A 14,893-nucleotide genomic window follows, 5' to 3' on the forward strand; every position below is an offset into this window, starting at 1 on the left:
GAGCTCATTTAAAATCAATCAATCAATTCTTTTATATATCCCAATATAACATGAGGGCCTCACATGGCTGCACCAAACATTAAAGCAATGATGCCCAAATATCCACCTTTACTACAATCATCACACATACCAACACTCACACACACATACTCACAATACCAATACCAGAAATGTCTGTATTGGTATGAAATCCGATCAGTATTAGAACGACCCTTCCTGAAAGCACTCGGAGCAGAGCTCACAGCGGCTCAGTCTAAGAACCCTTAAGTCTGAGTCTGTTTAAAGAGTCTGTACTGAAACTGTACCAGTTTCCACATCATCAAAATCAATGGTTTGATCTCTGCAGTAAATCTGTTTTCTTTTCCCACAGATTGTGACGATTCATCAGGAGCCGTTTGTTTACGTCAAACCCACGAAGACCGATGGCACGTGCAAAGAGGAGTACACCGTCAACGGAGTCCTCATCAAAAAAGTCATCTGCACCGGCCCCAACGGGACCATCCCAGGTCAGTGCCAGGACTCAGGACGAACATACCCCTTCAGTTATATTTAATGTTAGCGTTTGTGTTTGTGTTTCCAGGTGGATTAGTTCATGTTAATGTTTGCGTCTTTGTGTTTCCAGGTGGATTAGTTCATGTTAGCTGTTAGCGTCTTTGTGTTTCCAGGTGGATTAGTTCATGTTAGCTGTTAGCGTCTTTGTGTTTCCAGGTGGATTAGTTCATGTTAGCTGTTAGCGTCTTTGTGTTTCCAGGTGGATTAGTTCATGTTAGCTGTTAGCGTTTGTGTTTCCAGGTGGATTAGTTCATGTTAGCTGTTAGCGTTTGTGTTTCCAGGTGGATTAGTTCATGTTAGCTGTTAGCGTTTGTGTTTCCAGGTGGATTAGTTCATGTTAATGTTAGCGTTTGTGTTTCCAGGTGGATTAGTTCATGTCAGCTGTTAGTGTTTGTGTGTTTCCTGGTGGATTAGTTCATGTTAATGTTAGCGTTTGTGTGTTTCCAGGTGGATTAGTTCATGTTAATGTTAGCGTTTGTGTTTCCGGGTGGATTAGTTAATGTTAATGTTAGCGTTTGTGTTTCCGGGTGGATTAGTTCATGTTAATGTTAGCGTTTGTGTGTTTCCAGGTGGATTAGTTCATGTTAGCTGTTAGCGTTTTTTAGTTTCCAGGTGGATTAGTTCATGATAATGTTTGCGTCTTTGTGTTTCCAGGTGGATTAGTTCATGATAATGTTTGCGTCTTTGTGTTTCCAGGTGGATTAGTTCATGATAATGTTTGCGTCTTTGTGTTTCCAGGTGGATTAGTTCACGTTAATGTTTGCGTCTTTGTGTTTCCAGGCCAGCCGATCGTGCCGCAGTGCTGTTACGGCTTCTGCATCGATCTGCTGATAAAGCTGGCCATGAGCATGAACTTCACCTATGAGGTTCACCTGGTGGCCGACGGCAAGTTCGGGACACAGGAGCGAGTACGTACCCACAAAATCAAAATAATTTCAAAGCAGGGTTTCCACACAGTTTTATATTTGCTCCATACACATATCTGATTACAAACGCGCACATCTTTTTACACACGCACACATCAGATTACACGCACACACACACACGTCAGACTACACACACACATCAGATTACACACACACACTTGTCAGATTACACACACACACACATGTCAGATTACACACACACACATGTCAGATTACACACACACACGTCAGATTACACACACACACACACGTCATATTACACACACACACTTGTCAGATTACACACACACACGTCAGATTACACACACACATGTCAGATTACACACACACATGTCAGATTACACACACACATGTCAGATTACACACACACATGTCAGATTACACACACACACTTGTCAGATTACACACACACACATGTCAGATTACACAGACACATGTCATATTACACACACACATGTCAGATTACACACACACACATGTCAGATTACACAGACACATGTCATATTACACACACACATGTCAGATTACACACACACACATGTCATATTACACACACACACGTCAGATTACACACACACATGTCAGATTACACACACACATGTCATATTACACACACACATATCAGATTACACACACACACATGTCAGATTACACACACACACATGTCAGATTACACACACACTCAGCCGAGGTTACACTTGTGACTTCGACAAGGCAGGACTGTGTCAAAAGAGTTGTGTATAAAAGACAGACTTTTGCGTAGGATTTGGACATTTTCCGTTGATCCTTTTTTACAACACAAATCAGTATTAACATACAGACAAATGTTTTTGAGACAATGAAATCTCCATACATTTCGATTTTAATATATGTATAGCCTATATACACGACCGCTCATAAGAATCATAATCCCTTTATTGTCAAAGTACAATGCCCAATGAAATTAAAAAGCAGCTCCACTGTGGTCTCAAGTCCCTCACAATTAAGAAAAAACTAAAGGGTTTGGGGGTCCTTTAAAAATCACTGGAAAACATGAAATGAATCATAAATACAGTGTCAGTGGTTCTCAACCGTGAGAAATTGGAACATTAGCTGACATAATTCTTAAAAAAACAAAGAAAAAAACAAATGGCTAAAACAAAATTCATCAAACTACGAACATATACTGGCACTCTGGTAAAATAGCACACACATGCAACAGTAAAATATTATAATATACGCTAAAAAAAGTATGTATATATTATCTACATGATCTGGCGACCCCCCAAATTTGTGAGTGCCTCCTGTAACTGTAGACAGGTGATTTTTAATAGAATACCTACATTGGTGTGCAGAGGTTCTAATGGTACTTTGTGTTCACTAATCGTGTTAGAGGCTCATTGATGATTAGAAAATCCTTGTGGAATTATGCTAGCACTACTGAATACTGCTGAGCTGATTAGAGAAGCTACAGAACTGGCCTGGGTGACTCCACATTTTGGAACAGTAGTGTACATGTATTACTTTTCATGCACTTGAGCTGCAGATAAACTTCTAAGATTAAACATTACGGTGCTCAGTTATTACATTGCAGCTTAATCAGCAATACCATAGGAGGATCCAATGGGTGCATAAATGAACACCTTACAGTGACTCCCTGGCTCAGTGAGTGCACATAAAGGAGCACAAACCAAATAATAAGAGGACGAGGTGGAGAGCCACTGCTGCCGGCCAGAGGAGAGAGGAAGAGGGAGGAGCCAAGGCAGATTTACGAAGACTCCAGGTTCAAGGGCAGGAAGGAAAACCTGGAACTGGAATCGAGTCTTAGAAGCAGCCTTACATAACAGCTGCTTCTAAGTGACAAAAATGTGGGCATTGCCAAAAAGGCGCGCGGCCTGAGAAAGCAAGGGAAAATCCAGTCAACGTGGACTGTGGACTGCAGAGTGTTCATCAAACTAAACAGAGGACCCGATGCTACAGTGCAAGTAGTCCTAAGCATGGAAGATTTGGACAAATATCTATGAGATCGGCACCGCCTGTAGAGGTAAACGCGACTTGCGCTCGAGCACTTAACACAAATGATCTCACAAAATATAGACCATCAGATAACATAACAAACAGAATGTACTTGTTTATTCAGAGGCAAAAAGTCACATAAACAATTAAATTACAGAAATGGATCTTGAAAAGAAAACATGAAACAGGAAGACAAAATACATGACATTGATACAGGAGTAGATGAAAATACATTACAATGAAGAAGCATCCAATGAGAAAAACGCAGAAGATATGCTATCCATTATCCATTTCAATAGTCACAGCATGTTCAGTACATTTTCTAAAGTAAAAGACTATCTACATGAGTTAAAAAAGAAATTCAGTCTCTTCAGTGTTACAGAAACATGTCTAAAAGATGATCTGAGGAGTGAGGTTCAGACGGAAGGAAATGACCTCTATTCATTAAACAGAAAGAATGAGAGAGGAGGTGGAGTTGCATTGTACATAAATCCAAATCTGAAATGTGTGATGGTTAATGACATGACTACGATAGAAAATAATGTAATAGAACTGTGGAAATAAGAGCTGTTTATAAACCACCGGAGTCTTGTGTGGAATTGTTCATGAAAGAATAACCGAAAGATTTGAGAGGGCAAATGATACGAAGCAAATAATACTGTACGTGGAGATTTTAATGTCAACTGGACGTTTGGCGAGCTCCTGAACGCGCCTTTGAGCTCGTCTTTTTGGACGTTTGGCGAGCTCCTGAACGCGCCTTTGAGCTCGTCTTTTTTTACATTTGGCGAGCTCCTGAACACGCCTTTGAGCTCGTCTTTTTGGACATTTGGCGAGCTCCTGAACACGCCTTTGAGCTCGTCTTTTTGGACGTTTGGCGAGCTCCTGAACGCGCCTTTGAGCTCGTCTTTTTGGACGTTTGGCGAGCTCCTGAACGCGCCTTTGAGCTCGTCTTTTTGGACGTTTGGCGAGCTCCTGAACACGCCTTTGAGCTCGTCTTTTTGGACGTTTGGCGAGCTCCTGAACGCGCCTTTGAGCTCGTCTTTTTAAACGTTTGGCGAGCTCCTGAACGCGCCTTTGAGCTCGTCTTTTTGGACGTTTGGCGAGCTCCTGAACACCCGTTTGAGCGCGGCCCTGAACATGGAGCTGTTGAAGGTGTAGATGAGAGGGTCTAACGCACTGTTGAGGTATGTGAGGTCGATGCTCGTCATAAACGCCAGCGTCATCCTCCTGAAGCCAGCGCAGTTGAGCGGGTCGAACCTCTTCAAGGCCAGCGCACCGAGCCCCGTCACGATGGCGGGCAGGAAGCAGATGGTGAACACCAGGATGATCACGGTCACGGCGCGGATGGCTTTCTTAAACTTCCTCTGCAGCACCAGCTCCTCCTGTCGCTTCAGAGACCAGATGATCCGCGCCGAGCAGAAGAGCAGCAGCGCCCACGGCAGCAGAAATTCAGCAACGTAGGCGGCGTAGTACACGGCGATGGCCGGCGGCGGGCTCCGGTACGCGTTGAAGCTGCGGCACACGTAGCGGCTGTCCTGGCGGTGCAGCAGGTCAGTGATGAGCAGCGGGATTCGAAGGACGGCGACGGCGGCCCAGATGAAGAGCGACAGCCAGATGGCATGGCGTGAGGACATGAAGCTAAAGCGGCACCACGGGTGCACAACTTTGAAGTAACGGTTCAGCGCCACCACGGTCATGAAGCCGATGCTGGCTGAGCGGTTCACGGACAGCATGAAGAGGTTGATCCTGCAGAACGCCTCGCCGTAAACCCAGTGGTCGCCGCGGATGTGCGTGTCGATGCGGAAGGGGACGCACACCAAGAGCAGGAAGTCGGCTAGCATCAGGTTAAAAAGGAAAACAGCATGTGGCTTCCAGGAGTTCATACGGAAACAGAAGATCCACAAGGCCAGGAGGTTCCCGGGAAGTCCCACCACCACCTCGGCGATCATCAGCAGGAACAAAAGGGAGGTGCGGGGGTCAGGGGCGGACGGGCAGTGCAGCAGAGGGGAGGAGCCTAAGGAGGCGTTGGACAAGAGCAGAAGAGGAGAGGAGCCAAAGGAGGAGTTGGACATTTTTAGACAAGTGGAGTCCGGAGTCTTTGGGCAGAGATAAATCTGCAAATCAAGCAAAAATAAATTTATTAGTGCAATAATCATTTAAAGAGTTAAAGATTCAAAGCAGCACAAACAAGACAAAGGTTTTCTGCCAAGTGGGCTGTCGGCAGGGCTGGATTACACTCAGAAGATGTTCAAACTTGACTCTGGCCAAGGTGGGAGCAGTTTTTCAATAGATACAGTTATAATCACAAGATGATTTAAGAACTACTGACAGATATTTACAGATAGTTCTTAGTTCCATCAAGCACAAGAACATGACAATCCCCTCGTCAAACCATCACAAAGGCTCCATAAAGGACACATCCACCGCTCATCGTCATCTGGAAATCTACAAACTCGAGACCTGAAATGGGAGAAATGCCAAAACGTTCATATACTTTTTCCTCCCATTGTAACTGAGAGCGCATGGATGTGGATAAATACGAAGGACCGAGAGAGGGCAGGCGCCTTTGAGCTCGTCTTTTTAAACGTTTGGCGAGCTCCTGAACGCGCCTTTGAGCTCGTCTTTTTGGACGTTTGGCGAGCTCCTGAACACCCGTTTGAGCGCGGCCCTGAACATGGAGCTGTTGAAGGTGTAGATGAGAGGGTCTAACGCACTGTTGAGGTATGTGAGGTCGATGCTCGTCATAAACGCCAGCGTCATCCTCCTGAAGCCAGCGCAGTTGAGCGGGTCGAACCTCTTCAAGGCCAGCGCACCGAGCCCCGTCACGATGGCGGGCAGGAAGCAGATGGTGAACACCAGGATGATCACGGTCACGGCGCGGATGGCTTTCTTAAACTTCCTCTGCAGCACCAGCTCCTCCTGTCGCTTCAGAGACCAGATGATCCGCGCCGAGCAGAAGAGCAGCAGCGCCCACGGCAGCAGAAATTCAGCAACGTAGGCGGCGTAGTACACGGCGATGGCCGGCGGCGGGCTCCGGTACGCGTTGAAGCTGCGGCACACGTAGCGGCTGTCCTGGCGGTGCAGCAGGTCAGTGATGAGCAGCGGGATTCGAAGGACGGCGACGGCGGCCCAGATGAAGAGCGACAGCCAGATGGCATGGCGTGAGGACATGAAGCTAAAGCGGCACCACGGGTGCACAACTTTGAAGTAACGGTTCAGCGCCACCACGGTCATGAAGCCGATGCTGGCTGAGCGGTTCACGGACAGCATGAAGAGGTTGATCCTGCAGAACGCCTCGCCGTAAACCCAGTGGTCGCCGCGGATGTGCGTGTCGATGCGGAAGGGGACGCACACCAAGAGCAGGAAGTCGGCTAGCATCAGGTTAAAAAGGAAAACAGCATGTGGCTTCCAGGAGTTCATACGGAAACAGAAGATCCACAAGGCCAGGAGGTTCCCGGGAAGTCCCACCACCACCTCGGCGATCATCAGCAGGAACAAAAGGGAGGTGCGGGGGTCAGGGGCGGACGGGCAGTGCAGCAGAGGGGAGGAGCCTAAGGAGGCGTTGGACAAGAGCAGAAGAGGAGAGGAGCCAAAGGAGGAGTTGGACATTTTTAGACAAGTGGAGTCCGGAGTCTTTGGGCAGAGATAAATCTGCAAATCAAGCAAAAATAAATTTATTAGTGCAATAATCATTTAAAGAGTTAAAGATTCAAAGCAGCACAAACAAGACAAAGGTTTTCTGCCAAGTGGGCTGTCGGCAGGGCTGGATTACACTCAGAAGATGTTCAAACTTGACTCTGGCCAAGGTGGGAGCAGTTTTTCAATAGATACAGTTATAATCACAAGATGATTTAAGAACTACTGACAGATATTTACAGATAGTTCTTAGTTCCATCAAGCACAAGAACATGACAATCCCCTCGTCAAACCATCACAAAGGCTCCATAAAGGACACATCCACCGCTCATCGTCATCTGGAAATCTACAAACTCGAGACCTGAAATGGGAGAAATGCCAAAACGTTCATATACTTTTTCCTCCCATTGTAACTGAGAGCGCATGGATGTGGATAAATACGAAGGACCGAGAGAGGGCAGGCGTTAAGAGCATGTGGATCGGGTGGCGCATAGAGCAGCGAGGCAAAGTGCTAAATATTGTCTCGTTCACCCACCGTTTCTTAAGCATTACGTTAAAAAATGCAAATAATAAGCTCCAATTTACATTTGTATTAGTGTGATATGAGCCTTAATACTGATAAACAGATGATGCTCTGATGAATCATCCTCCTCCTTCCCTTGCAAAATTCGTGTTCCAAAACGTTGTTCAGATCATGTTTAGATTAGATCCATTGATCCTGCAATCTCACTTGTTTCCAAACATAAATAATATGCAGCGTATATATATATATAGGGTATATACATTTCTTTAAAAAATGCTCATAATGCGATTAATTAATGACGGATAAAAATATCTCAGAACAGATTTTTTTTCAAGAAATGAACCCAAGCCAAACAACTGGTGCTGAGACTCAAAAAATCAGTCACGGCAATCGCTAAAAAAGGACAGAAAAAACCCACAGTCCCCTTCACTTCACCAAGTGTCTTTCATTCCTATTATCGCAGCAGATCTAGCAGTTTTCCTGTTTGCTTCTTAACTTTGGAGATATTGTAAATTTGCAGATCTACTGTCGCCCTTCTGTATTCCATAAACAAATGGAGTTCTTTGTGTATTTTTCCTTGAACTTGCGACTTTGTTTGCCGTGAATCAAGTGAGGGCAGAGTCTTGAGGTGGCGCCTCACGCTAACCCTGAGCTCTGCTGAGTGAGGTCAGACAAGTAAAGTAAAGTAAAGCACTCACCTGTATCACGGTGTCACTGCTCCAGACGCTCCTCCGGGTTTGTGTTTCTCTCTATCAGAAAATCTCAGCCTTAAATCATCTCCAGGCTTTCCCACTCGACCTGTTCAAACTCGAGTTTCTTCCAGAGAACTGTCCTGACGGAGCTCTGCCTCTGGGCTTCAGAGAGAGACTGGAGTGAGAGTTGGCATTTCCCAACTTCAGCAGTGATGCATTCAATAACACAGAAATGGTGCGGGTCTTTACAGGAAAAACATGGACAATACGTGAGGAAGCCCCACCTTAACCCAGTGTATTTTCTCCTGTTAAAAGCAAAAAAGTGGCAAAAGAGCGATGAAAATGCGCAGGAAAAGCAACAGTAACGCATTAAAAAAGTGACAAAAACACATGACTAAAGAGGGATGAAAAAGCAACAAGAAACTGACAAAAAAGTGACAAAAACACGACAAAATGTGACAAAGTCATCAGTTTTTTTGTTGGTCTTAGCTTTCAAATGAGGCGTCACAGTGGCCTATAGCTGCAAACTCCAGTCCCAATGCTTTTATAGTGTCTCTCGAAAGTACTAATACACCTTGAACTTTTGCACATTTTGTCATGTTCACAACCATAAACAGAACGATTTTATTTAGATTTTTTTACTGAACGTTCACACACAAGTAACAGACAACTGTGAAATGAAAGCAAAATGATACATTATTCTGTTATTTTTCAAAAAATAGAAAAGTGAAAAGTGGGGCGTGCATAAGTATTCATACAGCATGAACTAATACTTTGTGGAACCCCCTTTTACTGCAATAACAGCACAAGTCTTTTGGGGTCTGACTCTACAAGATTAGCACATGTAGAGACTGACATTTTAGCCCATTCCTCTTTACAAAACAACTCAAGCTCTGTCACATTAGAAGGAGAGCGTTTGTGAACAGCAGTTTTCAGGTCTTTCCACAGATTTTCAATAGGATTTAGGTCAGGACTTTGACTGGGCCATTCTAACACATTAATATGTTTTGTATGTAAAATTATCACTGTGTTTACAACAATTGTTAATCATTGCTAGTGGTGGGACTCGATTAAACAAAAATGTGACAAAAAAAGGAAAAGTTACAAAAATATGATGAAACACAGCAAAAAAAAACAGAAAAGTGATTGTATCGCTTTACACGGAGGTGTGCTTAAGTGTTAATAAGATATTAACAACAATTAGTAACATGCTTATAATCTGCTTATATGCACGTATGAACATATTAATAAGCTGTTTGTCCTACTATTATCTAAATTATGGTGTTCTAGTTATATGCTTTTAAACATTTAATAAGTAGTGATGGGGCTCAATTAAATGTTTTAATCGAGTTAATTACAGGTCTGTAATCAATTAAGCACAATTAATTGCATTTTAATCAAAACCCCCAAAACAACTACTTTTTGCACCTGAATTATTCAATAATTGACAGAAACATGAGTTCAACAACAAATGTATTTATTATTGTTAATCTGTACAGTTATTCAAGTGACTTGGCTAACGCTAACATTAGCATCGAGGACGTCTCTGTGTTTGAGGCTAACGCTAACATTAGCATCCAGGACGTCTCTGTGTTTGAGGCTAACGCTAACATTAGCATCCAGGACATCTCTGTGTTTGAGGCTAGCGCTAACATTAGCATCCAGGACGTCTCTGTGTTTGAGGCTAACATTAGCATGGAGCACGTCTCTGTGTTTGAGGCTAACGCTAACATTAGCATCCAGGACGTCTCTGTGTTTGAGGCTAGCGCTAACATTAGCATCCAGGACGTCTCTGTGTTTGAGGCTAACGCTAACATTAGCATCCAGGACGTCTCTGTGTTTGAGGCTAACGCTAACATTAGCATGGAGCACGTCTCTGTGTTTGAGGCTAACACTAACATTAGCATGGAGCACGTCTCGGTGTTTGCTCCAACATGTTTTCCCTTGAGGTGGTATTTTCGACTTGAGTAACTACGGTGGAAGGAGAACTCTTTTTAACACAACCTGTCTATCCTCCCATCTGGACCTTTTTAAAACTAAACTGAGTCCCCAATGGGCCGAGTGAAGCGTCTCTGTCCATCGCTGTAGTGGGCGGATGTGCGTCAGATAAACAGGCGTACCAGAAACACGCAAATAGAAAGGTTCCGGCTCGGAACGCAAAGACATTTTGGAGAGAAAAAAAAAGTTTATCACAATCTGTTTAATATTGACCCGTTAAAACCATCACACAGGAAACGTGCTTATACAGGCGAGAGAGTCTTATAATTCAGACCTGGATGAGCTTGTTCTGGACCTAAATGTGTCCGCTTCAGAACTGGCTCAAAACTCTGCGCCCGCGGAGACCAGGATCACGGCTGAGGCTGCGTCAGCCCTCGCTAACAGCAGCGCCTTTAACGTGAACAGCACCAAAGTTTGATCAAGTAGCAATTTCTGTAATATCTGTCATAGAGAGAGAGGAGCCTGATGGTGACTTCCATTTGCAACTGGAGTTTTCTTCTCCCTCTGATCCGAGGAGCGAGGGGAGCAGGAGAAGCGTCTGTGGCTGTTCCCTCCTGTGCTAAACCCTTTGTATCTGATCATACATTTACATTTATGAGCTGATCTACGGTGGCACGTGCATAGATGGTTATGTCCTGCGTATATCTCCGCTTTAACAAAAGCTTAAACCAGCACATTTGAGTCTGTTCCGGTGGTTTGACTGTACGACTGAGAGGGCGGGGCCAGAGCGCAAATCAGAGTCTGATGTTCAGAATGAGTGACAAAAGTAGCAGAATCCTGGCAAAACACTATATTGATAATCAAAAACTGGCATTTTCATAAAAGAATTTGCATTTACATATACTTAATAGCCTCACTCAAAATATTGAATGTGGAAAACCTGCTTGAGTTCACTGTAATAATGGAGGAAATAAACATAATATTACATGTGATATTCCCAGTGTTTTCAGTCAAAGTAAGGGGTACGCGACGTGTCCCTAAACAGTTTTACACCGACTTCCCAACAAGCTGCTCCTTGTTTATGCCGGTTAGGGTTTTTAGAGAGATGTTTTATTTGGGGTTTTTACAAGCTGTGAGCCATAATTATCAAAATGATAACAAATATAGGCTTGATATGTCTCACTTTGCATGATGATTGTGTCTTACAGCTTGTAGAGCTGAGCAGCTCTCTCAGTGGCAGAGTGAGACACCCTCAGTGCAGGACGGAGCGCTACCGCAAAGCCTTCATCCCCACTGCTGTCAGACTGTACAATAAGACTGTAAAGTAACATGTGCAATAATCTCTGTATCAGCTGCACTTTATTAACTCTGAGTGATCTTCTTGAACGCCGACTGTAACAAGTGAATATCTCCTTTGTGAGATCAATAAAGGATTATCTTATCTTATCTTATCTTATCTTATCGTATCTTAAAGACCCCAAATTCAAAATCTCAGAAAATTAGAGTATTGTGTAAAGGGACTATATTGTAGCTCAAAGTGTCACCCTTTTATCAGCCAATGAATCCAAAACACCTGCAAAGGGTCCCTGAGACCTTAAATGGTCTCTCAGTCTGGTTCAGGAGAATTCACCATCAGGGGGAAGACTGCTGACCTGACAGTTGTGCAGAAAACCATCATTGACACCGTCCATAAGGAGGGGAAGACTCAAAAGGTCATAGCAAAAGAAGTTGGATGTTCTCAAAGTGCTGTATCAAAGCAGAAAGTTGATTGGAAGAGAAAATTGTGGGGATGATCACAGTCTGGAGAGGACTGTCAGGAAAAGGCCATTCAAAAGTGTGGGGGACCTTCACAAGGAGAGGACTGAGGCTGGAGTCAGGGTCAAGAGCCTCCACACACAGACGGATCCTGGACATGGTCTTCAGATGTCATATTCCTCTGGTTGAAGTTTCCTGGTCTTCATAACACCTCAGCAGTGCCACAGGCTGAGAGCATCCATGCCATGCAACCGCATTAAGGCCGTCAGTCAAGTGAAACAGGCCCAACCAAGTACTAAGTGTGGGCCCACATTTCTCTGCAAGCCAAAAAATCTATTCACATTTTAAGTTAAATTACAAAAATATTTTCCACGATATTGTAGTTTTCTGAGTTTCACCTGTACAAACACAGGAGGAGAAAGGAGTTCATAGAAACCCAGTATAAAACAGTCCTGAGCATGTACAGTGTCACGTATCTGAGAATGATTCACCACATCATCATCGTCACCATCTCCTCCTCCTCCCGTCCCTCCCCCACCGCACGTTTCCACGGCGACCGACTCCAGGCCCGTTTCCCTGACGACGGCTCCATCCCTCCGTCGCTCCACCAGTCTTCATCTGTCTGAGCTTCAGATAATGCTGGATTTGAAGAAGACGAAAATGAAAATAAAATCATGTTTTATCAAAAACAAAACAAGATCCAAATTCGTTTCACTAAATACACTTTTACAAATGAAACCCCTTTTTTTTTCTTTCTATTTGGTCATTTTTCAGTTGGTAAATTGTTCTGAACTGAATCCTTGTTCCTCTTCCAGCACATTTTATGCAAATGTTCTGAATCCGGTCTAAACCAGCCCGTTTAACCTTGACGCTTGTTTCAAAATAGCATCATGATTCAACAAACAAAGCCTCTCCGCGCTCCTCAGATAAAAATGCAAATCCCCACACGTGCACACCACGTGCGCACTCTGCCCTCGTGCCTCTGAGCCCGGCCTCCTCCGGGCCTCGCACCCTCAGCAGCACCTGATCCCCATCTCTTCAGTCTCTGAGCTCCCGCCTTACTTTCTCCAGTTAGACTAAAAGCTTCATGAAAAAGGTGACAGAAAACAGACGTGAGTGAGGATGAAAACTCAGCTAAAAAAGCATCAAAAATGCACAAGCAAAGTCATGACAACAAATCAATTCTGGCGAGTTTCTAGTGTGGGTGATTTACACGCTAGAGTTTGGGATTGTGGATGATTTGAACCCGTCAGTGGGCAGTGCTCATGAACCTGGCTCTTTCCAAAGCAAAACAAATGAAAATGAAGTCTCTGTCACTTTCAGTTCCGGAGATATCGGGCTTTAATCGGCGTGATATCGGCCGATATCTGATATTGTAAAATACCCACACACTGGTTGACGTCCAGTGACTAGTCTCTGATAAATAGTTACACTTCCGTGGATATTGTTGTCATTGGTGTGTCCATGACCAGTGTCCTGGAGGATTTGTCTTGTCCCACTTTTGTGGAGGCTGCGTCTTGGGCACCCCTTTTTTTTTTTAAATCAATAGACTGTTTAGACTGGGGTGCCCAGAATGGGGCCGGGGAGCAAATGAGGCCCACCAATTTTTGGTGGCCCTCAGAGTTCTTGGCACACATCGCCATTTTACTCAAAAAGTAACATTTTTATTGTGAGAAAGAGCTGTTTTTAAGGTTCCAGGCCTACGTGTGGGGCACGGGTTAAAACTTAAAGCAGCACTTAGTAACGTGTTTACCTTAATAAATCCTGTCCGTAGTCGCTCTGGGGTGATACACAGTCCCTCCAGGATTTCACGATGTTACGATCGCAACTATTAACGCAACATCGAACTCCCCGAAATCAGTGCGGAGTTGCAACTATTCCAATAATCCGCAATTTCCTTAGCAACGTTTCCTTAACTCCGCAATTCATGCGCAGCTAAAGTGAGTTTCTGATCATGGAAATATATTTTACTTACTATATATTTTCACGTATATGCCTCCGCCTCAGACTGAAGGACTTTCACATCTGCTGTGCCTCCTCTCACTCGCCTGGGCCTGAAGCTCCGCCTCCTCTCACTCGCCTGGGGCCTGAAGCTCCGCCTCCTCTCACTCGACTGGGCCTGAAGCTCCACCTCCTCTCACTCGCCTGGGCCTGAAGCTCCGCCTCCTCTCACTTAGCCTGAAGCTCCACCTCCTCTCACTCGCCTGGGCCTGAAGCTCCGCCTCCTCTCACTCAGCCTGAAGCTCCACCTCCTCTCACTCGCCTGGGCCTGAAGCTCCGCCTCCTCTCACTCGCCTGGGCCTGAAGCTCCACCTCTCACTCGCCTGGCCCTGAAGCTCCGCCTCCTCTCACTCAGCCTGAAGCTCCACCTCCTCTCACTCGCCTGGGCCTGAAGCTCCGCCTCCTCTCACTCGCCTGGGCCTGAAGCTCCGCCTCCTCTCACTCGGGCCTTTACAGCCTGAGCCGCTGTGTGATCCTAACACGCTCTGTCCAAGTTGCTTCTCTGCTGCTGGATCTTTCTTTGGCGATATCGGCTTTATCTGACAGATAAACGCTGCGTGTGCGTTTAGACGCTTCTTTCCCGGTGAGGCGGTGGCGTGTGCGTGAGGGGCTGGTGCTTAGTGTGAGGGGCTGGTGCTTTTCCTGCGTGAGCTTTAAGACTCACAGTGCTGTTGAACCGGAGCTGAAGCTCAATGTCGACATTCGTCCTTTGGTCTGTTCTCCTCGGATTCTCATTCATGGCTCTATCTTACCACATTTGAGTGGAGTCAGACCCTGCGCTCACAGAAACAAGCAGGTACCTTTTAGCCCCGCCCACTTTCTGTAGCTGAGCGGAGGAGACGAGAGGGGAGGGGTGCCCATGATTCTGTTTTTAT

At 45.0% G+C, this 14,893-nt stretch overlaps 3 protein-coding genes across 6 annotated transcripts in view; 1 reads left to right on the forward strand and 2 right to left on the reverse strand.

Annotated features, from left to right (window-relative positions):
• The window catches only part of LOC306968205 (glutamate receptor ionotropic, NMDA 1-like), a 94,911-nt gene that overhangs the window by 46,286 nt on the left and 33,732 nt on the right, over nucleotides 1-14,893 (forward strand). For all 4 annotated transcript variants that reach the window (XM_079563527.1, XM_079563529.1, XM_079563528.1 and 1 more), the window contains 2 exons: nucleotides 371-506; nucleotides 1,333-1,460. In XM_079563527.1, the coding sequence (XP_079419653.1) occupies nucleotides 371-506; nucleotides 1,333-1,460 (264 nt within the window). The remainder of the gene's footprint in view (nucleotides 1-370; nucleotides 507-1,332; nucleotides 1,461-14,893) is intronic.
• Nucleotides 4,298-5,614, reverse strand: LOC306969562 (hydroxycarboxylic acid receptor 2-like). Its single transcript, XM_079565218.1, has one exon. It carries the CDS (start codon nucleotides 5,543-5,545, stop codon nucleotides 4,517-4,519), a length of 1,029 nt encoding a protein of 342 aa, XP_079421344.1. The 5' UTR covers nucleotides 5,546-5,614; the 3' UTR covers nucleotides 4,298-4,516.
• On the reverse strand, nucleotides 6,054-7,151 carry LOC306972996 (hydroxycarboxylic acid receptor 2-like; the record flags this gene model as incomplete). Its single annotated transcript, XM_079569774.1, has 1 exon — nucleotides 6,054-7,151. The coding sequence occupies exon 1, from the start codon at nucleotides 7,080-7,082 to the stop codon at nucleotides 6,054-6,056; it is 1,029 nt and encodes a 342-aa protein (XP_079425900.1). The 5' UTR covers nucleotides 7,083-7,151.

This window comes from Gobius niger (genome assembly GCF_951799975.1).
Source record: "Gobius niger genome assembly, chromosome: 1".
Taxonomy (NCBI): Eukaryota; Metazoa; Chordata; class Actinopteri; order Gobiiformes; family Gobiidae; genus Gobius; species Gobius niger.

Coding starts and splice junctions, on each gene's coding strand:
- LOC306969562 (XM_079565218.1), bottom strand. CDS start 5,545: ATGTCCAACTCCTCCTTTGGCTCCTCTCCTCTTCTGCTCTTGTCCAAC.